Source organism: Rhea americana, unplaced genomic scaffold, assembly GCF_003343005.1.
Source record: "Rhea americana isolate MKP2758 unplaced genomic scaffold, rheAme1 scaffold_37, whole genome shotgun sequence".
NCBI classification, from domain to species: Eukaryota; Metazoa; Chordata; class Aves; order Rheiformes; family Rheidae; genus Rhea; species Rhea americana.
In genome coordinates this window covers 4298554-4323725 of record NW_028186501.1, presented here as the reverse complement: position 1 = coordinate 4323725, position 25172 = coordinate 4298554, and the positions used below count along the sequence as shown (strand labels likewise).

At 46.4% G+C, this 25172-nt stretch overlaps 1 protein-coding gene across 1 annotated transcript in view; it reads right to left on the bottom strand.

The window, feature by feature from the left end:
* Positions 1-531: 531 nt before the first annotated feature.
* The window catches only part of TGFBI (transforming growth factor beta induced), a 25037-nt gene continuing 396 nt past the window's right edge, over positions 532-25172 (bottom strand). The window contains exons 2-18 of the mRNA XM_085312676.1: positions 25092-25170; positions 21462-21560; positions 14028-14092; positions 12752-12909; positions 11620-11784; positions 10584-10730; positions 9759-9900; positions 8826-9038; positions 8527-8664; positions 8134-8279; positions 7612-7748; positions 6787-6917; positions 4695-4819; positions 3637-3739; positions 3132-3211; positions 2244-2268; positions 532-1623 (exon numbers count right to left, since the gene is read on the bottom strand). Of these exons, the coding sequence (XP_085168802.1) occupies positions 1568-1623; positions 2244-2268; positions 3132-3211; positions 3637-3739; positions 4695-4819; positions 6787-6917; positions 7612-7748; positions 8134-8279; positions 8527-8664; positions 8826-9038; positions 9759-9900; positions 10584-10730; positions 11620-11784; positions 12752-12909; positions 14028-14092; positions 21462-21560; positions 25092-25170 (2009 nt within the window). The 3' untranslated portion in view covers positions 532-1567. The remainder of the gene's footprint in view (positions 1624-2243; positions 2269-3131; positions 3212-3636; positions 3740-4694; positions 4820-6786; positions 6918-7611; positions 7749-8133; positions 8280-8526; positions 8665-8825; positions 9039-9758; positions 9901-10583; positions 10731-11619; positions 11785-12751; positions 12910-14027; positions 14093-21461; positions 21561-25091; positions 25171-25172) is intronic.

Sequence of the window (25172 nt, the reverse complement as noted above, 5' to 3'; positions counted from 1 at the left end):
TTCTAGTTTGGCCACCAAAAGCCCAAAGGCCTGGGACTACAGCCAGCTTGAGAATTGGGCAGAACCAAGTCTTCAGACATGGAAACACCAGAGTGGCACATCTGCCTTTTGAGGTGGAGAGAATCTAGGTCAGGCTTTCTAGTCAACTGTGCAACCCTTTTTCTTTCCCACCCTGAATGCTGGGGAGAACTTGAAGGCAGCTGGAAGCCACAAAATGGGAAAAATGAACCCAAGGTGACCCAAATGYCCCCGGTGGCCAGCACGAACGGAAGACTGCACCTCTCCTCTCATGCRGCTTCGGATCTTCACTGCATTACAGTCCTATTAGCTCTCCACAATGGCAGCACTGGCCATGCTTCTCATCCCATTCCCTTCGCAACCCATAGAATTAGGAAAGCCCAGGTTTTGAAAGCAGAAATTCCAGTAACTACTGAGCCTGTAAGGACTGATCTGGCCGAATATAAGCTCTTCATTGTCAGGTGCTCAAACTGTGCCACTGAGTAATTAAAGAAAAGCAAGCATTACCATCASTTGTCATATTTATATTTTTGATTTTATTTTTAAGTTTTATTAAAAAAAAATCCAACTATTATTACAAATGAATCATTTACTGGAAGGCTTCTGCCAGGGAGAACTTTCATTTCAATCTTGTTGTGAACAAAACACAGCACAGTTAAAACCCATAGGCATAAACAACCCCCCGTCCCCCCCCAAAAAAACAGAGAACAGTCCAAATCGTAGCTTATAATCATACAGTTTCCTCAATGTCAACCAGAGGCTTTTGAAAAAAAAAAAAAAAGCCGCTCAATTCAGAATTTCATGGGAGACTTCTACAACACGGGAAGAAGGAAACACGCTGGTAAAGGAAACAAAGAAATCGAGGGGAAAAAAGGAAAAGAGAAATAATTGCTTGGGTAATAGTTAATGAATTGAACAAATTTACCTCATCCAAAGCAATCACCATTTGCCTAGCTATACAACTGGCCCCATCCTGAAAGATGAAAAAAACAGAATTCTTGACAAGTCATTCTGGTAAAGTTTCCCAATGTTGGCAGTGGTTTGGAAGGGATTTTCAGCGAGATTATACCCATCTCTCCATTTTGGGAACCTTGCGTTTGCAGAGCTAGTCAGTACCATTTGGAGCCTGGAAAAGGACCTTTAATTCAAAGTCTCCTTAATTGAGATAGCATCATGAAAAGCTTTAAGCATCTTTTTATGTGCTTCTGAATCAGGGCTGAATTAAGCACCTGCCCTTGTACATCATGGGTATCAAGCCCAAAACTGGGTATCTCAAAAACTGCAAATTAATGACTACTTTGTAAAAAAACAAAACAAAACAAAACAATAACCTTACTGTGAAAACTTGAAGGTCAAAAACAAATAAAAATGGTCTTAAAATATATACATATATATATATATATGGCTTTTAATTTTTCCTATCCTTTTCACTGGAGAAAAAAAATAAATTTAAGAGTGATATTTGGTTTTTAAAAACAATTCTGTCCTTGTCTGAAGCTGTCAGCGGACGTTGACGGGAGCAGTGACTGGGGAATGCTCACGTGGGCGCTCAGAACCCGCCTGGGTTCTCCTTCATCTTCGCTAGTAGCCTGGAGTAGACGGGTGCTGGAAGAGAGAAGAGCCCAGCTGCGTGGGACAAGCATGCAGCATTTCACCTCCCCCTTCCTCCCTGCTATGATGAGCCTTGCTTGGAGCAAGGCAAGTTGCTCWTTCGCTGCTAACAGGGCCACGACATGCTGGAGTTGGCCAAGMGTACCCTTGCCTCTGATGGTGTCTACTTCAGGCCAAATCGGTCAATAAAGTCCCTCAAGAATGAGGCCCCGGCTAATCTGTGGCTCTGTTTTCAATCTTCCCTTTCAGTGCATATGCATACCTCATTTCCACCCAGTGGGGRCTTTTTTTTGGCCTCCTATTGCCATCATTGACCCTAGGAAGCCAGGGATGTCCAAGGCAAGAAGGGCAGACAGGAGAGCTACCTATGTGCGCACCAAGGGCTTTCCTAGGGCCAGATGAAGTTAAGGCTGGTTGCACACACCCAGAGCCCCGCGCAGCCTTGYGCCCTGCTGCCCCGCACGGCCAAGCACCCACCGAGCGGGCAGCCAGAGTTGCTAACATCGCTCCTGCTCATACAGCCACACCGATGCATTCAACAGAAWAAGCCTCTCTTTTTAAACGAGGTGTGATAGGAATTAGAAACAAGCTAGAGAAGCAGAAAGTCACCTTACCTAGCCGAGGATTCCTTTGAGAAACCTGCACAGGAAGAAAATCAGTGAATAAAACAAATCTCTGATGACAGCACAGTTTGCAAGTCAATATATGTATCCCTGTTCTCCAAACACTATCAAACAGATCCAGATTGTTTCACTTGTTTTTAGCAGAAATTATGCATGCACAGGCATTCAAATTTTAAAACAGCTCAGCCAGAGCAGTGACTTCTCTAGCCAAATTATCACACAGTGTGAAGCCATGAGTGCATCTTAAACCTCTGGCTTTGGTCTGCATTATTGGGAGCTCCCCTCCCACCAACCCCAACGGCAASACCATCCAGGAAGTCTGAAATCTTTACATTCAGGAAGTAGCATGCAGGGCAGGAGGAAGGACACGTTCAGGGAGGACTGCAGGATGCAGAACCACCTTGCCCCACGTCGCAGAGAAGCTCACAAGGAGCAGTGCAAAGCTGCTCTCCTCTGCGGCGCTTGTCTGAACGAGTTATGTTTATAGCTTTTATAGAAGACACTTGCCCATGATTTTGTTTCTGACATTTAGCAAGTCAAATCTGTTACTTGCTAATTCTTATTCTAACAGTCCCAGAAGGGCTTAAGAGAAGAATAAAGGAATGCTTCTTCAAGACCATGTGTGTTATTGCAGGTTGCCAAAGATTGTAGTGCGCCAAGGCTACGTTCACAGTATGTTGCAAACTCGAAGCTTCATGCTGCAAAACCTATTACTTCTTATATAATCAAGTCMTAAGAAAAAAGGATTGGTCAATCCACGAAACAGATACATTCAGTCCTTTCAGAAAACAAAATCTGAATGTGGCTAGTTACCTTCAAATCAGTAATAATACCAAAATGTACTACTTGATGAGAGGGGTTTTTTTTTTTGTCTTTTACCTTGGATAATGCAGATGCCTGTTTGAAGATTTCTARTGCGGGATCTGCTGGCTCATCACCTCTTTCTTGAGGCCTTGAAGCTACRGGCAGAACATAAATAGCATTGAAATACTTTTCAAAGCACATGGGCTGCTTCCTTCACCCATTTTGGAGGATATGTTGAAAATCCAGTAACAGGCTAACGCTCTAATTGCCATGCATCACCTCTCCCTCCCCGCGAGGAGCAGCTGACGGGACGGGTGGCAGGAGCTAGGAGAGGGCAGTGAACYGAAGCGAGCTCGAGCCAAGCTTGTCCTGCCAGCACCACCCAGAGCAGCAGCTCTGGCAAGAGCAGGTTTCGCTCCGGGAGCGCTAGGTCAGCCGCCCGGTGCCCCCAACCCGCTCCCTCGCCTTCTGCTGGGTTTGTTTTTTAATATGCTCCTTTTATACAACCGGATTTTTTGTTGGCAGCTTTGCACTAATGTGGAAACCATGCTGCTCTAGGCATTTCTAAACACGGACCTACCCTGAGGCTGCAACACTGAGTTCACAGCATAAATCACACCGTTCGTGGCCATGATATCACTTTCAGCAACAGGCTCCTTGTTGATGTGTATTACGTGGTTTTTCTGTCAAGAAGAGAAAAAAAAAAGTGGAAAATGACAAGCTTCTGTCACCTGTGGTTTCCAGTTCTATTAGAAAAACSCTCACTTTGCATTCATTCATTTACTCAGTGGCTGTAAGAATTTTTGTTGCTCTTGCCAATTAAGAAGAACATAAAATCAAATTATAATTCCAGCAGTTTGTCCAAGAGCGGCCAGCAGGCTCTGGAGTCCTTGACCTCTTCCATGCACGGGGTGGGAGTTTGGGCCAAGGCAGCAGAGAACACCCCCCCGCTGCCCCAGGCACACCCAGGGGCTGCTCCCTCACTTGSGGAGGAGCTGCTTCAGCAGAAGTGGGCAGATCACGCCTCAACACAGGTCGAGTCTCACACACAAATTGGCCAACTCAAAACAGCTGGAAACACCAGCCTTTCCATTGCTGCTGTCCTGCATTTCTTCTTTACATGCACAGAGTAGGTCATGAGTTATTTATTTGGTAAAAAATATATCCTTTTTTCCTCAGTAGAAGATCCTACAGTCTCTTAATTTTGTACAAAATTTTTGAAATAAAATTATACATCTAAATCCTGCTGTGCTAAGGGAGCACATGCAAAGATCATTSTCATTACATTAAAAAAGATGTTATAGCTGAACAGGCTATTCATTTAATTTATTTATGCTCTTTCCACGATGACTCAGGATGAAATTTATTACAGTTCCTGGAAGTCATTTACAATTGGTCTTCTGGGGAGAAAGCTGAAGCAAACCACATTTCAAGACTGCTAGGCTGTTGAACTGAACACATGGCAACACTCCCTCCGCTACAGTCTCACAAAACAGTTTTGTGGGACAACACACACATTAGAAGAGGTTCTCGTACCACCCACATGACCATGCTGTGGTGGACTCCAACATGGACAAGTAAACACAAAAACAGCCCAGCACCCGTGTTCACTGCAAAAGCCCACCCGAGGTGACTTACCATGCTGACTTCCAGCTTATCTCCCTGCATGGACTTCAGTCGCACGAGAGCCCCAACAGCGCCACTAACCAAGATCTCGTCAGCAACGTGGAACTTGAGGATGTTGGCAAGTTCTTTGGCATTACCTGTGGGAAGAAAACATTTAAATCTGCAGACCAGCATCAGAGGTTATTTCCCATAGCTCACGATCTGGAATGACATTATCAGGAAAACGCAATAATTTCCCGAAAGCGCAAGGAAACAATGTCAATTTGAAAGACCACGTAGGAGCACCTTAGATGGAGGTGGTTGGGACATTGAGGCTGATCTTGCCAGCATGTGCTGAGACTTGGTAGGTCTGGATCCCTGTGAGTCCAGAAGGACACTCTCCCAACACCCCTTCTTAGTACTAGCCATGCTCTAAACAGGAAATCCTCATCTCTTGGTTTTTCTGTCTCCCCTTTCTCTTACTGTGCACTATACGAACCTGCTTCTATAGCTGCTTTCACTTCCCAAAATAGTTTAGGAGAAAAAACATCTATGTTAAATAAGGGAGCCTACAGGGTTCCCTGGTATTTGCAAATGTCAATACTTCTGCCAGCATCRGTGTAACTTTGCAATACTTTTAATGGGTGAAACTGTAGGATGTCTGGGTGGGAAGGAGAAAAGGGCAGGAGAAATGTCCCTGATGGTTCACAAATATTAGTAGTTGGGGTATGGATCAGACTGGCGATGAGTCTTTCTCAATTCATCTAGCTACGCTTTGAAGTAGGTCTTAGAAAAATGAACCACTTCTTTACAGTCCATCTTCCTCCATCTTCTCCTTTAAGGCTACAGTGTCACATCTCAGGCAAAACCCATAGACAGATGATGGGGAACACCCAGTATTAGAAAGTCCTCCATCTACAAAACCAGAGCAGCTCCTTCAGCAGGAGGAACTTTTCATCTCACTGCCYGTATCTGAATAAACTGTGAGCTCTTTTCCATTACAGCTTTTCTAGGGTGGTCACAGTTCACACTGTGCGTCTTCAACAGCATGATTCACTTCTTCGTCAAAAGCATAAGCTAAATATTTGCGTGAAAAAACAAGACTGTTTGAAGTGCCCGCATCTGGGATACTTCATTCCTGCAGCCGTTTACAATAGCAGCGGAACAGTTCTGAAATATTTATACATTCAGCACTAGACTGAATGTGCAGTCTGATATTACCAATTCCTCATCCATGCACTTAAAAGGATAACCAACTACCATGGGCAAAGGCTTCCCAAATTATGATGTCAATGTTTKGTTGTGCTTTAATGACAAGAAGATGTTACACTCAAATACCTGACATCGTTTCCAAACCACAGCCATTTTTCAACATGAAGAAAATAAAAGATCATGCTGCATATACAGAAGAGAGTTATTAAACATTCCCGTGCTTTTTTCCCCCTCATTCAGTCTGCAAGCTTGTGCTTTTCAGGATATTGGTCTTGGTCTTTGTCTATGCTAGACCAGAATATTTTGTCATCTAAGGATCCGACTGGATTTCCTGCTTTGTCTATGTACACATACACGGAGCAACAGCTCCATCCTTTTAATACTTACATTTCATACAGCACAGCTTGAAGCTGAACRTGGACCAGGCTTTCTATTTGCAAAGCCTGCTTTAGACACCCTGGTCCTATGTGGTTGAGAATCTATGTGGAATAAGGCCAGCCATATTCTCACTTTTTTCATCCCTGACATGTGAGTCAGAAACCTCAGTCTCTAGAAACACTTCCAGGTTATGTTGCTTACACCATCTGGCAGAGCCAAACAAAAGTCAAAGGGAGTATGTAGCATACACTATAAACATGTCTTCCAAGCCCAAAGGAAATACAAGCCCATGCSTATGCCTCGTAGGAAGTATAAACCCATGCCTGTGCCTTGTAGGAAGGTTCAGGGCCACTCTTCCGTGTCCACCCCAAGCTTTTAGCTGGAACAGGACATATCAAAACCATGTAGGAAGTCCATGTTTCCAACAGACAGGGTCAAAGAATGAGATACAGAAGACATTAACCTGAGTCAGCTTTCAAGCATCATGCCAATAACACACAGCAGCTGTTCATCTACATGCTCTGAAAATTCTTACCCATTAGTTTGTTCAGTTCCCCTTGCGGCATAGCTCGGAAAGCTTCATTTGTTGGAGCAAAGACTGTGAAGGTACCTGGCCTGTTCAAAGTCTCCGTTAGACCTGCAGACTGGATTGCAGCYACCAATGTACTGCAAGACACACACAAAAAATCTCCAGTGGCTTCATTTGTTTAAACTATGTTGGTCTTTGAGCAATTGCATATCATGTTCAAGAGAGAGCTATGAAGTTACATTGGAAAATCCTACTGGGATCCAGCAAATCAATCAACTAAGAAGTCAATCAGATATGAACTGAGCCCTCTGAGATCCAGTAAGAACATCTGAGCAACAGCAAAGTAGTTCAGGGATGTTGAATCCCTGGGGACAGTGAGGTGACAGAGCGGCCTGACCATAGTGCCTCTCTCAGGCAAAGACTGCTTTACAGCCAGGTTTTTGTTGTTTCAGTGTACTCACAAGGTCTTCATAAGGTAACTGAAATAAAAAGTACAAATCAGTATTTTCCTCAGTTAGGTCCCAACCCAGCTCTCACTAAGCTGATTTAACACTTGAGACAGCAAGTGCCACTAGAAATAGATGAAAAATATTTGTTACCTGGATAATTTAAAGCAATGCACACACTCCTGGCTCAGTTGCTACCTAAGGGCTCACAGTTTGTTAAGGGGTTATTTGAAGTCTCACTCCCTTTAGGGACGAGACTATGGTGTGGGTGCTTTTTCCATGTTAAGAAATTATGTATAGTCATGACTATAATCCACAATAAATAGAAACTGATTTGACAGCTCTTCTGCTCCAAACTGGCCATTAAGAAGAGCAGAAAGGTCACCTGAAGCGATGATCTGCCTTAAGAACATCCATCACTGAACCAGATGGTGGGGTCAACATTTTGTCCATGCTAAACAGGGTCCCAAACCTTCCTCTCTTGTCATGGGCAGCAATGCAGGCGTTTTCAATGCAAAGGTTCTGCAAACAGAATGGCAGRCCAAAGACATCGTTAGCATACGCTCTGAAAGAGATTTTGTGTTTTCCACAACTCTCAGCTACACTTTTTACATGTTAGCCATAACATTACAGACATCAGGTATTGTTCGGCAGGCAGAGTGTTTAACACAGAYAGTAAGGGACAAGAAACTCCAAAGTAACCCCTGCCTGCCTGCCTGCTCTGAACTGGTCATTTAGAGACACTGGTGAAATTCTGACTGACTGAGAAATTCCAACTGATTTTGAGAAGCTGAAGCTAGACCCTCACCCAGACATGGACTCACAGATGCACTAGAGATCCAGGATACAAAAGCAGCCCATACACAGCATCCACTCTTTTATAGCACTGCATCCTATGGGAACTTACATTGCGGTAAACAAAAACTCTCAGTTCTTTGTCACCCAGAGTCTGCAGTTTCTGTCCATGGTAAAGATATTTAGAGGAAAGCTGGTCTCTAACAATGTGGTTCAGAAGCAAATTTTTCATGGAGCTGTCAATGGGGGGATTTCCATCTGCAGCAAAAAATACAGAAGGAACCAGTCATTCACTTAAAATAATCCCTGAGACATTAAAAAGATCCAGGTACAGAATATTATCTACAACGAGTTTTAATTTTAAAGCTACATGCCACTGTCTATAGCTGAAGCATTTGAGGGAGGGCTTGAGTGCTTGTGCACTGTATCTCTGCTGAAGAGAGACTCTTTGAAGCAGATCTGTGGTCCGCACTGATGGATGAAAGGGAATTACTCCTAGGTTTACCTTTGAATGCATCATTTATTGGGGCAAGAAGTGTCACACGCTCACTGCCAGTCAGATGAGAACTGAGACCAGCTTGTCTGAAAAGGTCCATAGACTTGGAAACTGCAGATTCTTGGGCCAACTCAAACAAGGTCTTAGCTGAAAAGAAAAGCAGCACAGATTAACCTTACRTTAAAGGCAATTCACCCACTGCTACAAAATATCTACAGTAAATTCAGTACTTCCTGACAAAAAGAAAAATAGACAAAAGAAAGACAAAGAAAGGCAAAAGGAAGAAAGATGCAGAGAGATACTAGTACCTGAGTCTGGGATCAGCAGCTCATTAACGAAATGTATGACGCCGTTGGTAGCCAGGACATCCTTGTTAGCAATGATGGCCTTCCCGTTGAGGGTCAGGTCCTCTCCACTGCAGCCTACATCCAAGGTGGTTCCTTCTAGAGTCTCCATCGTCAGGCCAGCAATGATGGCCTCAGCACACATGGCTGATTTCAGGATGTGATGGTTCAAAAGGTCTGTAAGAGAAGTAAGTGCCTTAGAGAGCTAGAAAAATTAAACATGTAAATCATGTTGGGTGGATTACTGTAGCCTGTTCAAAGGCAAGAGCATCCCATGTGGCACCATGTAGGGCTCCACTCCAAAAGATGTACAGTAATTTCAAAGAGGCCACCTGTGTTTCAGGCTGTGAAATCAAGTGCCTAAAAAGAATAATTTTTATACACCTTTGTCAAGTTAGGAAATGTTTCATGCAGTTAAAGTGTTTGACTTGTTTGTCGGGGAAGTTACACTGATTAGATACTGTTTCTCTTTCACCTTGCAAGATTAATAGAAGCCACCATCATCTGTAGGAGTGCTAAAGCATCAACTGTCCCCTGAATCTTCTACACCCATTCAGACTGCAGTCTTGAAAAGAGACCAACCAGGACACAAACCCCTTCATTCCCATAGGCACTCTGGCCAAAGATCCCTGGGGAACACAACGGATAACCTGGAAAAGGGACTGTTTCAGCGCTCTCCTCAGTGTATCTGAGTAACACCCACTTTGCCACATCTATCACGTTCAGCTCTGAAGCAGTCTTCACTGTCCGGTTTAAATGCTGAAGGTTCTCAAATGGGTTTATTCTAGCTGTTACCAGAGCGTATCAAGGATCAGTTCACATCTATTTGAAAGTGCATTTAGAAGAACTGCAAAATACTCTTCCATATCCCAACATACTCAGTAAACAAGCTCTTACCCCTGAGGGCCTCTGGGTCCCCCAGGATTCGGTTCAGCATCTCTCGTGGGATCTTCTCAAAGGCTTCATTGGTTGGAGCCAAGAGTGTGTACTGGCCTTCACTTTCCAGCAAACTGTTCAGGTTGGAAGCAGCCACAGCAGCCTTTAGAGGAAAGAAGAGAGAGGATAGAATACATTCAGCAAGAATACAACAGTTGGCAACTTTGCCCAGTCACTAAGGGCCAGATTTATTAAAGTATTTATTGTTTCAGAACTCAGAACATTAAAAAAAAAAAAATCCTTAATAGCCTCTTTCAGCACTTTGTTACTTTTACAGATTTTATCCTGCCCCTTGGTTCTCTCTTGTGCTCCAATAATTTGAGCATGAGATGGACAGAGCCTTTTCTGGAATCTTTCCGAGTTAGTTCTAATATGCTGAAATGCCTGGAAAAGTTTCCAGTACTTCCAGCGAATAATTCAGATCAGAACCTGAAGCTGGCTAACAGCAAAACCCTTATGTTTTTTTCAAGTTACTCTTTAACTTGGCAAATAGCAAATCAAATAAACTGGCACTCATCACATTTGAGCAGTTAACACCTAACAGTGGAACACCTAAGGCAAAAGTACCCATGAAAATGTGAGGAGCCAGACTCGGGCTACATCTTTTTACTGAGAGCAGCAGCAAGGTGGCACTTGCACTGGCACCAAGCTTTTCTCTTCCTAAAGAGCAAAATAAGCTTCACCGGTACAAGGCTTTTAGTCACAGCACCTAGGCATAGCAAGCTCTGTGTTACAGTTCCTCGGGAGGGAATATCTTCAAGGTCCCCTGCAACATGCATCTCTCACCCGCAGAGTTTCCAGGCTTTCTTCGGTTTCGATGATGTGCTGAATGCTGTTTGTAGTGGTGGCGATGACCTTGTCAATGACATGAACCACTCCGTTGGTGGCGTGGTGGTCAGCTTTCAAAAGCCTGGCACAGTTCACCGTCACAATCTGCAGAGGAAGAGAGTCACAGGGTGTTAGGTGCGGTAAGACAGGAAGGCAAAGCCGCCTCTGCTGTTTTTCTATTTCAAACGCACCGAGTGCTGTAATACTGAATCAGCAGGAGCAGAAATGTGGTTTCCTARAAAAACAAATGAAGAATGAGAATGTTCTATCAAAAAACATATTTGAAGCATTTTATATTTAAAGAGCTTTGAAAGCAATCGCGGTTTTGTCTACTCTGCATCAGCAAGACTAAGAAAATAAGTCACATCAAACAGTTGCACAACCATAGTGCTTTTTATACCAGAACATGCAGCTTTCCTGCAATATCATCTATGAAACTATCTGCCTGTAAATATTCTAGCAAAGCTTCACCCAAACATATTCCCTTAATCAATAACCTAAGTRTTACTGAGCCCTGGAGGTCCAACAACCCTGTCGGAGATGCAAGGTAGAAGAAGAGCAAGCCTATTGTGATAAAGCTTAAATCCACTATACTGCAGTCCCTGCCCTTCACAGGCACTTTCTAGGGGACCACAGACCTAAATGATTTTGGTTAGTACTGTGCACCAACAGGTATCTGTGTATGGTCTTACTGTGAACCCAGTTTTAATCTACRTGGGGTGACTAAACCTGAATACATCCCTCAACATATCACGCAGGGCTCCAGGTGAAGAGAAAAGGGGCCCTGAACATGGTTTGGCTGAAGGCAAYAGTTTGCCCAGGTGTATCAGAGTACCCTCAACACCCAGTGCTCACCATGTTGTCAAAGCTTCTTCTCTAGAGTTTTTAAACCTTCACTTTTATCCTCAAAAAAGAAAACTCAGCTGATGTAGTTGATATAGGTCCATTCTCAGCTCCACCTCGGTAACTACAGCATCTCAAAGAGTTGTCTTACCCCATTAGGATAGTGGTGAATGTGGATAGGAAGGTTCTGGTACATTGAATTAAGTGTTGTCCCATGTTTCAGCTCATCTGTTAGGACTCGTTTGTTCACCATATGGTAGCGGAGGGCGTTGAGCAGCTCAATGTTAACATTACTGACTAAGGAATCCAGCGTTTCCTGAAAATAAGCAAAATGAAACTCAGGGCTGAGTATAACCAAGCCTGTTGTCTGTGAGAACACAACCGCACCAGAAGACCTGGCTGTGTCCAAGGTGCTTCCAGCAAGACCTTACTTTATGCGTATGTACATGKTTTTGTGTGGGTCTCTAATATCAGTAGGACTCTGTCCTTTGCCTTACAACAGCAGCTAGCAGCTCTGGCATCCCTGTCCTGGGCAGACAGATGGATGACAGCAGCAAGGTCCAACATGGGATSCCTGTATCAACAGCAGCAGTAAGGYGACAAAAGATGCTATACAGAGCCAAGAGGCAACTGTGCCAGGAGACCTTCCCCAAAGGCATCATCCTCACAAGGGAGCCTGCTGGTGCAGCTTTGGTGGCAAAGGCTTGATATTGGAAACAGGAAAAAATGCTCCTCTCCCTGACCCAACAGCTGTTCTTGCATGTTTAAGGACRAGAGATGTAACTACGGGCTGTAAAATACGGGTTGTGAAATCAGGATTCTCTCCCAGCCTAGGGATGCTCCATGTGGATCACAGCACCAGCAAGACAGTAGTGATAATTTGGGGAGGAAAAATTTCACAGGATGTGGAGTGGAAAAATTAAAAACATGGATACTTGTGCAAATATTAAGAATAACTAGAGTGGTAAAGTAGAAATCAACAACAAAACTAGTGAAAGGGATGTTAAATCTCTTGTTACAGATCTCATGATGATCTCCAACAGTAAGAGATAGGAAAACCTGAATGAGGTGATTGCTATATCCACTCCCTAGAGAGCACCTACACCTTCCTCTAGTGCTGGGCTCTTCCAGGAACAAAGCTCTGGAGCTGATGGACCAGTATGGTGATTCCTGTTTTGGAATAAGCTTCCTACATCAGGGCTGTATCTGTACCTGCCTTCAGCCTGCAGGGCTGAATATCCACTACAGAAAGAAGAGGAGAAAGAAGAGAAACTGAATCTTACAGCAGACAAGGACGCCCAGGCCTCATTACTTGGGGCAAAAATTGTAAAACTTCCAGGTCCTTCAATTTCTGGCCTTAGGTTAGACCGGTCAGAGTACAGCTGCGTGGTAGCAGATCCAACAACGCCAAGGGTTTCATAGATGTTTGAAAGCGGCAAYGCTGAAAGAAGGGAAGATTATGTTTCCAGCACAACATCACTCATCCTTCACTGTACTTCGCTGAATTAAAAGAAAGCTGCTGGCAAAAATGCTCCTGGAAATGAAGCATGTCATTGAATTCATATCTGTTCATTAATTAGATAATGAGTAATCRTAGGCTGTCAGCTCCAATCTCAATTATAATAGTGTTACCCAGGATCCACTGCATCTCCGCAGGCTTAAACAGAGTTACCACGGATTAGCATGCATGAAAACAAGGAAAAAAAAAATCATAACCCAGCACTGTATCTGGCCTGAGAGACTAAAGAGGCAGGTACAGATAACCATCACTCTCACCCAGTCCATCAGGGCTGCCACCCAGGGCCAGACGGTCGGACCACAGCACCAGTCTGGCACAAGGGTGGGTGGCAAGGGCAGGACTTCACCCCAATTTGTACTCCGTGGCTCTTCTCTGGGACCCTCCTGCGAGAGATGCGAGGTCCCGCAGGACGTCCCAACCCCAAAGCGGCCGAGCTCTCCCCGCTTCAGGGCGTGGGTCACAGCAGCCCCGACGCTGCCGAACGGCGGGCTGCAGGACGCCCCTTCGCTAGCCACGCTGCCACGAGCTCACCGGGGGAGGAGGCGTAAAGRAAGCAAAAGCAGAACACGTCTTTCTTTGCTAGACCCAGGCAATTCCCTTCCCTATCCCCACCGGGAACCAAACTGTATTTTCTATTAAACGCAATTTTGCTAAACTCACGCTTGCCAAAATAGAAATGAGCAGAGACTGGCAGAACTGTCTGCTACTGTATCATTACTTTGTATTGCATTTCCAATAGAGCTGTATTACTTGTTGGAATAAGTAATTCCCTGTGGCCCTTCCCATGCTTGATTTAGTTTAATTATATCCAGTGTTTTAAATTGTCTGGAACATTTTGCATGCTTTGGAGCTGATCTGGCACTCGGCTGGTGCTCTGCTGAGTTTTCTGGTGCTCTGCTGAGTTTTGACTTGTTCGTGGCAACACCATGCACAAATTGAAAAAAAAAAATCAAATCCACTTTGAGTAATTTTCTAACATTTCTCTTTACTAGGCAGTTGTATAGTTTTAAAAAGTCTAAATAAATGTCAAACATTTTTACCAGCTGGGCAGCCTTTTTCTCCAGGAACTTTTTCATATCCAGGACAGCACTCGTAACTGATTACTCTGGAATAAGAAATGGATACGGAAGATTAACCAGTGGTGTTTCCATTTTCCCCCACCCTGTATTAGCGATACTCTTGTCTGTGTTCATCCATATTTGGTGATGTTTCTAAAGCACACTCTTCACTAGAAATATAGACTTGAACAAAAGACAAACCACAACTTTTATCTCCTTTAGGATTGCACRTTGCCAATTTCTCCAGAGAACAAAAGCAGACAGAAGTTATTTTCAAGACTCCCACTTTTGCCAGCAACTTTATTCAGTCTCTACTCAAACAGCGGACAGAAACCAATGCTGCAATCCCYTGAGCTTAAGGCAGCCATGAGGCACAAGCTCATATCAGGATCTGCACTGCATATAGAAAAGGAAGGCAGAGAGACCTAGAGGTGAGAGTGGCCATTCATATTTACATGTATCTCCTAGGTGRTATCTGTGAGGCTTTGGTGCCAGCTCCGTGTTTCGTAGCCATTTGCTCTGCAGCATGCTCTGAGAACAAACACAACTCAGCACTGCCAATAACACAACGTAGAGGACTTGCATTTAATATTGAACAGTTCCATGTTACAGCTGAGCAATCAGACAACGCACATCAATTTTAAGGATGTATCATCCCCAAGTGATCCTCGGGAGAGGAAAGCAGCAAGAACTCCTGGGTATTGCATATCCTGGCATACGTGGTATGTGCAGGGGTCTGAATCACTGCTTTCATCCTCTTTCCATACGCTGCACCCTTGCTGTTCTGGGCTATCCTGGCCGGTGGCTCCTGTCACCTCTGACCTCTGCTTGGACAACACGCTGCAGTTCTGGTACATCTGCTTCACCAAACCGGCCGAGCGTTCCCCCTTCATTTCACCCCRTTCTCGCCCACTGTGAGAAACTATCTGCCTGCATGTAGCCAAACCCACAACACAGACCTTGAAGGTCTTGGTGCTCACCAGCTGGTGGGGAAGGAGCATCTCTGGCCTTGGATACATTGCCCCAAAGGGCAATGTAATTAAGCAAGCCTTTCTTAGCCCCAGGTAGCACATGGTGCACAAGCCGCTCCTTCTGGCTGGCAGCAAACTGCCTGCTTTGTTTAAGCACTGTCCATTCAGGGCAAAACCGAGGGGGTCAGAGACCTGATCCTGCATAACTTGGGGATTTAAAGATTTGCAAAGCCTAAATAAGCAAGAGCTGGCTGAAGGCTGCAGCCATCCTCTGCAGCTCAATGGAAAATAGAGTCATCTAATTCCCAAGCCGTCCGTATAAAAAAAGAAAAAAATCAGAAGTTATCCTTTTACTTTTCACAGGGGTTCCTTCTCCTATTGCTCTTACTCTTGGTATGAAAGGACCAAGGCTGCACTGCTGGGCCAGCCCGTGCGGGAACAGGTATTCCTCGGGAAGGCAAGCACTTCCCCGGGCTCCCAGCCAGACCGGGGACAAGCCCGATGCCGAAGCGCACGAGCCGAGCTTCGGCACGCTCCGTTAAAGAGAACGGGGAAGCCTCGAGCTTCGGATCTTTGTCATCGTTTTAACACTGCTAACAAACAGCGGAAAGCCCTGGGGTTTAGGAGGGAATTCTTCAGGGTAATTAAGAGCCAGTAAGTGAAACAAATACCTGCGTTTGTGTGACAGAAGCAAATAAACTCGGTGTCACGGTTTCCTAAGAGAACTGCAAAGCAAACCCAGACTGATTGTCTAGACATTATATATGCCATGTGGGAAAGAGTTTGCCTAAAGCAATCCCTTCCTTTGACTACCGGAGATCTTAACACCCTGCTGCTCCACTTTTCCCAGCTCCCTTGTCTCATGTTCATTAGAAACACACGCTTCCCCCCACCCCCCAGCTCCGATTTCTCTTTTTGTTCACCCCAGAAACTAAATCCAGTCTAGACAGTTCCCTTGGTTCACAACTGTAATCAAAGACGAAGAGCCGATTAAAGAGAAATCATTCCAAAGTTCAGCACAAATAATTCCCGAGTGCTGACGTAGGCTCTGAAAGGCTTATTTATAGATCGATCCGAGGCTAACGAGCTGCGGCTAGGCGAGCGGGAGGCTCACGTGCAYGGCGTGCAGAGCGCGGTGCCGGCAGCGCGGCGATGCCCCCCGCGCGGGGGAGCCCGCGGAGGAGGCGCGGAGTGACACCAACACCACCCGCTCCGGCACCCCGCCAAGGGGATGCTCGTGGCAAGACCGGCGTGACGGGGTCAGGCCGACGGCGAGCCACCATCAAGCAGCTGGGCTCGCGCACCCACCCGCCAGCCTCTCTGCCCTTCCTCCCAGCCTGCCCCARAAGACCGCAGGCGTGATTTTCCCCTTTTTTAAGCTGTTTGAGTACCAGTGCACTTCTGCAAAGGGCCAGGAGAACACAGAGGTGTCCAGCCAAGTGTTGCACCAGGGACTACAAGATGCGAGAGTCAAGGACCAAAAACACTCACCTTTGACATCAGCCTCTTGGACTCATGGCTGCTCATTCCATCCCTTTTTTGCTGGCCCCTGCATTTCAGCGCTAAGGTGCCCCAGGTGTCCCTACGGGAAGGGAGGCTGTTGCATTGAGATGTGCTGCCTTGCTTGGTTCAGAGCCAGCCCCAGCAGCCCACCRGGGCTGGGTGACTTGTTTCACCCTGGTTCCTGCTGGCTCCACGCTTGGTGCCACACTGAGGATCTTCAGGAATGCCCTCAGCCACGAATCAGGCAGCACGAGCTCTTTTTGATGGACCTAAAACCAAGCCAAGAGCCTGCCAAGCCCATCACAGAAGTCTCCCGCTGCCTGCGCGCACCACGAGCRTGGGCCCAGCAAGGCAGGGAAGGAGTTTCTGCCTCGTAGCCAGCGCGACCGGGGCACTGGCTCCCGCCGCGGCTCCGCTGCCTTTCCGCACCGGTGGCTCAACCGCCCGGCGGCCCTTGGGCTTGCCAAGCACAGTAGGTATTTCTAGTGTCCGGTCAGCGGTTACACATCATTGCATCTCCACGCGCTGGATGCCAACTATGCGGGTTAAATAAGCAACGCCCTCGCACAAAGCGCGTTTGTCATCTACTCCGCAACGCCTCCGACCACAGTTTCCTGGCCTCCTCACTGAGTAATCGGGAGTCAAATCTTTACAGTTATTCAGACTTCGGTCTCAAAACACTGTAGTCTCTACATGCCTATGGGCATTTGACTGCCRAAGTGAGCCTCCTTGGTTTTATTAGGCATTGTTTCACCACTGTTGCATTCGGAGAATCTGAAATCAAGTTTTCAATGCATTTTTCAAGGTAATAAAAATAAGCTTAGGCTTATATTAGTGAATAAAGATCCATTTGTAATAATTTCCTGTAATAAAGCCCATATGTTTTGTTTTTGTAAAAAGAGTGCCAGAGACTCATTCTTTTCCTGAATTGGCAAAAATACATTGGACAAAAAAAAAGGAATGTTAATTTAAAAGAAAAAAAATAGGAAAGTACTAAGAGGCAGCTTACTGCTACTAGTTATTCCTCAAAAAACCCCCACAGAATTGACGTAATTTATCTTTTTGTTCTCAAGACAAAAAAAATGTGGGGGGAGGGACATTTTATTGCAACTCTAATTCTAGGGGACTGAGTCTTGTGCATTAGGGAGTTAGAAAAATATTTTAAAAAAACAGAAGGTAACTATGAGAATATATGCTAAATAAATTATTTCTTTGGCCTCAGAATAACCAACAGTGGAAAATTACCTAATTATCAAAACAATCTTGTTTCAGTGCTCATTAAAATCAAAGCAGTGTCAGACTTCTTGCCAACTATCTTATCTCACTTCATCAGCAAGTACGCAATGATAAAATGCACATAAATCCTCCATGCAATTCCTTCCTAACTGTGTGAGCCAAATCTTTAGCAAAGAGAAGAACACCAAAGAAAAAGAAAGGATAAAGAGGTGAGAGTCTCCCTCTGACACGAGTTGAAGTTTCCACCATGCTGCACATAGAGCGACACTAGATCACTCCATGTCGCTGGGCCACAGGATGCATTTTGAGAAGCAAACCTGCYGATCCCCACTACCAAGCCTCACACTCACCTTGACCTGCTTCCGTCTGATGAGAGCCACAGCAGAGACCCCCACGGCGCCTGCTGCACCCACGGGAGTTGTCCTGAGGGCTGTCAGCCATGAACCCTAACAGCTGCCGTGAGCTGATGCACGCTGAGTCAAGTCTAAAGACCAGACACATCCGCATTTTCCAGGCTGGCTTCCCTTGCTGCTCCATGTCTCTGGATGCAGGACAGGACCATCCTTGAAGGAATGAAGTCATAACTTACTGCTACAGACTTGTAGCAACTTTTCTACCTTTCTCATTCAGTGCAGCATTTCAATTTTCTGAGCCAGCTTTGTAGGAGCTCAACTTTGCTTCTCTACAATACCTGGCCTCTTGCTGACCTCCCTCCCTCCCACCTATGCAAAAYAGTGTTCAAAGAAAAGAAGTCAAAGCAATTAGAACTGTCTTCCTAGAGCCTGGTATTTGCACCTGTGACACTTCCAACTTGCAAAAGTACTGACCCTTTAACCAAATATGAAGAATAATGGACAGGTCAAATGCAAAGTAAGTAGATGAGAGATGGGCCAGGCATAGCCCATCCCAGGAYTGCCATTCTCAAGGGTTGACACAGCTTTCTAGAAACATGCTTATCCACAAATCCACCAGCCTCTAATGGAATAAAGCTCCTCCATGCTTGCTGCATTGAAGGAGTGGATCTGTCCATCAGAGGAAGGACCTAAGCGCACAGTCTCAGGAGAGGGCTTCTGATCATAAATCCCGAGTGAAGGCTGGAACCATCCAGTTATGCTGATTAACAAGCCAAATCCTGCCTGTTTCTGGAGTTTAAAGATATCTCCTGTTCTCCAAACTTCTCACTGACCAGCCCAGTGCCACACAGAGGGCCAGTTTGACAGTTCATGTTCTACAGCATTAACCGGGCTCATGCTCTCTCCTGGGAGCCAAGAGGCTCCTTGACACTTGCTTTTTTAAAGTCTGATCGCTGCAGCCTAACGCACCATGCCCTTTGCAGCCTGCGTGACTGCTGATTGCTTCCATACGCCAGGAGGACCAAATCCAATGGGAGCCGTCACCGGCAAATGTTTGTAATCAGAGCTGTCCCAGAGAYCTCAGGAAAATCTGAGTCCAGGCACATGTCTTGTTCTGCACAGGCACTGCTATGGGTCAAAGTAAGGCCTGGCTCAAAAATAAATAGCAAAAGAGCAAGACAATAAAACTCATTGTCAAGATGATGCGAAGTGAAGAATATTCAGCAAACGCCTGGTATAATGGGGCCTTTATCTCACAGGTTCACGCAGGTTAACGCTGTGTATGCTTTTCTCTCAGCAGTGCATCATTGGATTAGACATTTGGGTGAAACCAGAGAAAATGAGGTTAGAGATCACTGCAGCTCCTCACATGAAATCACGAAATACTGCTAGATGCCGGTTGTTCTACCTCTTTCCAGAGACACACAGCAGAGTTTCTCTGACAAATACAGCTGCACACTTGGGTTACTTGAGACTTAATTTCCGATTTATTTCAGAGCTAAAGAAATTTGCAGCTGGGCTTTTTCACCTCTAAGTGATTTTAACAGCAAAGCTGTCCCATATCCAAAGCTGAGTGTGGTTTTGTAATGGAGCAGTATAGTGGGTCTCCAAACATCCCCATCATTACCCCATCTTCTATAGAACAAGCAACAACGACACCATATTGCCATGGCATAATCTGATCCACTTTATGTCAAAGGACATTTCAAAAAGGCCATCATTCAGCCAAGATGAGAGTCACAACTCTAAATATCTAAATTAAGTCTTCCAGATTTGGCRGTTTTGTAGAATTAGGTGTGCGTGTAGTGGGGGGGTAGCTTTTTTACAATATTGCTGCTTCTTTTCTTTTTTTTGTGAAGACAATTGGACATAAAGGAAACCACTATACATACACACATACAGAATATTGGTACATTCTGCAATCCACCCTCCTATTTTAGATTAATCCATGGGTAACATGATAAAAGGCCAAAAACAGTACACAGTGACAATTCCTGTTTTGCATCCCTCCTCACTATACCAGTCATGGACAATCAAAACTAAATCTGATAGCTAGAAACTCAACTGAACCAATTCAAGCAACCGAAATAAAAACARTACAGCTTACCACAGTGAAAGATCTCTAAGGCTGCTGTTCAGCAGAGTTTAATCTGCAGAACATAATGGTATGTTGCATTAGCTCAAAGGACCACATCAGGAACATACTGGATGATTTTCTCCTATTTGTCCTTCTAGGGAAGTTATTTTCTGTACATGGTTTCACCTGGGAGAAATTGCCCATACTTTCATTTCAACTTTTGCTTTTCATTGCACAAGAAAAGCCTGCGTAAACACTCGCAATGGGAAACACTCACTCCAGTAATGATTATTAACATCTGCCTCCTCTCGTCACACATTGAAGAGAGGTCTTGCATGACCTTGCAAGCAGTCATCTYCCAAGAGATCTGCAGGACCCCCAGTGAACAGGAGACCCACAGGTATGGGGCCAGGCCTGGCCCACCGCTTTGCTCCACAAAGCCAGCAGCCGTGCAAGTCCTTCTTTGCATTAATACTGGATAACACAGAGGTACGTGCTAAAGCATGGGCCAATGAATGCATCTGAAAGCCCTATTTGGCATACACCAAGGAGAAAAGATTCCCCCCTCCTGATCTAGCCAAGCATGCCTACCCTTAATTACCTGCTGACAACATTTTTCAAAAGAACATCCCAAGGCTGGTTACACAGGTACTCTACGCAATAGCTACTTGAATATTGTTGTTTGCAATTTTAGATTTTGAAGTGGCCTACAAGACTAATTAACTTTCACTGCAGAGTCAGAGTGTTGGCTAGAACTGACACCTCTTTCTCTTTATTTCTGTTTTTCCTTCCAAAGAAAGCATATGTAGATGAATTTTATGTTCTTTCCAATATCCGTCAACTCTGTATTGCCTTTGCTTTTTCTCCTCTTTTTTTAAAGCTATGCAGCATTGAGCCTAGGATTGAGAAAGATGCAGCTAAAGTACTAGAAAACATCTGGCACATGCTTCATTACAGCACTGAGAGTTAAGTAAGTATATATAGAAATGCAACTAGAATAAATGATCAGTTTTTGAATTAATACAGTACTTTCAATTCTGAACATCTAAGCGTTTCAAGATCACGCTTGGCATTTGAGAAAAAAAACAAGGCACAAACATTGCTTTGGGAGTAAAAAGCCAAAACAACTCTTAACACGAATTCGGACAAGCAGCCGCTCGCCCGCCCGTGCCTTCACCGGGAAGGGAAGCGAACGCTGCACGGTCGGGGCGGCGYGGGAAGCCCCTCTCCGTCCCCGCGCCGGGAAGACCCCTGCACCGCTCCCCCAGGTACTCACGTGGACTTGCCGCAGATTTTCCGCTGGTACCACTGCTTGCAGTTGGTRAAATATTTCCGGTTCGTCCCAATGAGCTTCTGCACAGCGCACACGTTGGGGCTAGAGCGGGCGACAAAACAGAACGAGAGCCTCTAAGTCTCCCCTCTCTCCACCGCTGCGCCAGAGGCTGCGACCGTTCCCACTCGGACACGCCTGAAGAGCTGTCCTGTGTTTGTGAAGGAAACTTTTATAGCTGCAGGCTAACCTTCTAGGGCACCAGGGCCCATAACGGCTATTATAACCCGAACGAAGCCGTGAAAGAGATCTCTCTTCACCACGCCAAAATGTGGTTTTTTTCTTTGTTGAATGCAAAATCTTGACTTTCCCCCCCTCGGGTTTCACTTATCCTCAAAATAAAAAGAAATCAAGTTGAAAATAYTAGTTTGACCAGTATTTCTATGGTGAGCAGCTACTTACGATTTGGGCATTAACCAGGATCCCAGATAGAGCCTGTAAAGCTATGCAATACTGCAAATACTACCCAGAAAAAACATCATTTTGGTTTTTAGGACATGCAGAAAGACAGACATTTGTCMGGATTTGGACCAGCTTGCACTGAAAGCGGGTGAGAAAAGCACATTTTATGACAGCGTACATTGACAGTGGCTATATGGTGTCAGTCCATAAGGTCCCAAGAGTTCTGCTCGACCAGAAAAATCACACGCTTGAAGTTACATGTGTGACTAATCCCACTGAAATCTGGCTGCAGCCTCCTAGCTTTCTAGGAAGTGGGGTCATTGAGAGAAAAGATGTGGTCAAACAGGAGTTTACTCACTCCTAGTCTGGCCAGCACAGCGYTTTCCCACTCCCCCTGGCTCGCTGCACCCTTGGCCCACGGGTATGGACAAGGCAAAGTCGTTGCATGAGATACGACTTACGGCTCTCGGTTGCAAGGCCACCGACAGCCCCTGGCTTTTGAGTAAACACCCAAACAGGCYGTGGATGCTCGGCCCAACTGCGGCTGTATTCCCAACACCAAAACTGTGCCCCAGTTACAGCCCGGGAACCAAAAGTTTGTACAGCATCACTTGCCAGGCAGATAGGGGAGAAACAATTAAGTAAAACACATAAATCATCACTCTCTTTGCGTTTTCCAAGGCAACTTGCACTTGCATCACCTAAGTCTGGAGGGGGCTTGGGGATGCTGTCGTAAAGGTCTTGCTGAGCTGCTCAGGAAGCGCTGGCAGCCCGTTTCACACTCGTTTGGACCGAGCACTTGCCCGCGCACCTAACCGAAGCGGCGTCTGCCRCCCAACCGCCTCGTCCTCCCGCGGGCTTGTCTGCTCCTCACCAGCACCCCAAATTCAGCCCTCCGCAACGGGCCGGCCTCCCCGTCATTAGCAGGTGTCCCCGCGAGGGTCTGCTCCGCGGCGGGGGCATGCTGCCAGCCTCCGCGGGAGCTTGGCTCGCCTTCGATAAGCCTCTGCGGAGCCGGCTGTGCTGGGGCAGGACCCGGGTCGGCGCGGCCCCGGCACCGCCAAACTGCCCCCGGAGACCAGCCGCGGGGAACGATGGTCGCCGTTTCCATCGTTTCCCAGGAAAATCTGCTGCAAAGCGTTTGCTTCACTTTCTATATAAAAGGCAGAGGGCAAGGAGAAAGACGCGACGTTGAAACACTCAGAAGTCCCCAAGCCAAACTTGCAGCTGGTGCAAAATGACCCGCGCTCTGGGATTTCCAGCCAAATCACCGCTCCGCGACTCAGCCCACCTGGGCTACGCCGGCCCCGCRGCGCCTGCATGTGGCTCCAATTACACCCAAAGTCCGCATCTCGCCTCGATTTCAGCGGCTGGCRGAGGACAACCCCTCTAATATCCGTCTCGACAGCCCTGGCTACCGAAGGCCTGGTTTGATCRCTGCTGCTGGAGCCCAGCTCCGCAGGGCTGCCGCTCGCTTGCTCACTTAGCGGTCAAATCCTTCCCGGCTTTTCCCGGTGCAGAAAGCCGCCCCGAAGGTCCGCACTATCGGCGGCTCCCGCAGCAAGGCGGCAGGAGCTGCTCCCCGCCGCGCGTGGGCTGGAGGTCTGCCCAGGCTGGCTTAAAACGCATTAGTCAACACTCTCGCATTGTCTTAACTCTCTTTTTATATTTCTCAGCTGCAGTCCCTGACCTGACCCAGAACTCACTTAAAAAAATAATAATAATAAAAATAAGAGGTCAAAGTTATGCTGCAGAGCCAAATTCTGGCCGTTTCTCCGCTGCTGCATCTGTTTGAGGCACCATTAATCAACAGTCATAATTCAGCCGATGGTTAAGAACTAGTTTGTTATGTAGTGCTCCGGCCATCAGAAAAGGACCAGTGAGCCAAACCCCGCTGTAAACTCCGCTGTGTTTATATCAGCGTAACTTCACATCCTCTGCCAACCCTGGTATAGTAATTTCTCACATCTCCCAGAAAAATCTTAGGCACCGGCGTGCGCTGTAATCRCATCTTACCATGTGCCTCCACCGATCGCACGGGGAATAACCAGCTTCTCTCTGCAGAGACGAGCAGTGGTTACCCCAGAGCTGCACTAACTTAGCGAGTCTGAGCGGACTTCTGCACTTCTGCCTTGGGCTGTCAGCAGAACCGGGTCTTTGCTTAGTTCYGGATTATGCAAAGACGAAGAACACCGTATTTGTACGCAAATCACCACAATTCTTTCTTCACTRCCAATTTACAAACAGGCATCGGCTCAGATTTTGTCTGTTAGATTTTGTACCTGACTGGACAGGCAACCRGTGCACCCCCTGCTTCCCCCTGGATCTCTGCCAGGTGCTCCATCAAAAGGCTATATCCCAGTCCCTCTCTCTTTTTTTTTTCCCCCGTTTTTAAGGCATTTCCTGATCCTACCTTCAGCAATCCGTCAGTTCAATGTCACCATCACAAAACACAAAAACCAGCTGAAATGTCTGTCCATCCTTTCACCCCACCTAATTCCCRATAAACTTTTAAAAAACAGTAGAAACAACTACTAACATCCGCTTAGCTTTCTACTRCCAGGATCCATAAGATCTTGCTAGCCCGGCAGGAGATGTCTGCACACATCTGGGGGATATTCCTTATCTCGTAAGTCTTAAGATTAGACAAGCCGTTACTTTCAGCRAGAACATTTCCAAGACGTCCTGGGGGCTCCAGTCACACAGCAGGTTAGTGCTTATTCCACAGAGACACCCCCTCCCTCCGCCTCCCCCCGTAAATCCTGGAAAACAGAGTTCCTTCCACGAAGGGCTTAAAGTTTGGAGCCTTCTCTTTTTCTTTCTTTTTTTTTTTTCGAATGAGGATAGACTGATAAAAACCAAATCACTTAGCGGTCCCTCTCAGAGGAGCCCTGGACTGCGGGGCACCTCGAAGGAAGGCCGGCAGGCAGCGCGCTGCCCCGGGACGCGGGCCGAGCGCGGGGGCGGCGGYGTGCGGGGCCCCCCGGCCCCTTCCCACCGCCCGGGAGAGGCTCCGGCGGCGCGGGGCAGATGCGAAAGCAACGCGCAACCCCCGCGGGCCGCTTCCGCGAAAGCAGGGGAAAGCTCCCCCCCGGGGGTTGTTTTTGCCTTTTTGCCCCCCTCCCTTTTTTTATTTTTTTCCTTTCTTTTTGCGGGGCGCGGGGCCCGCCTTACCCGTGCTGCCGGCCGCGGAGCCGGCTGTGCTGCAGGACCTGCTGGTAGGGCGACTTGGCGGCGGCGGCCAGGCCCAGCGCC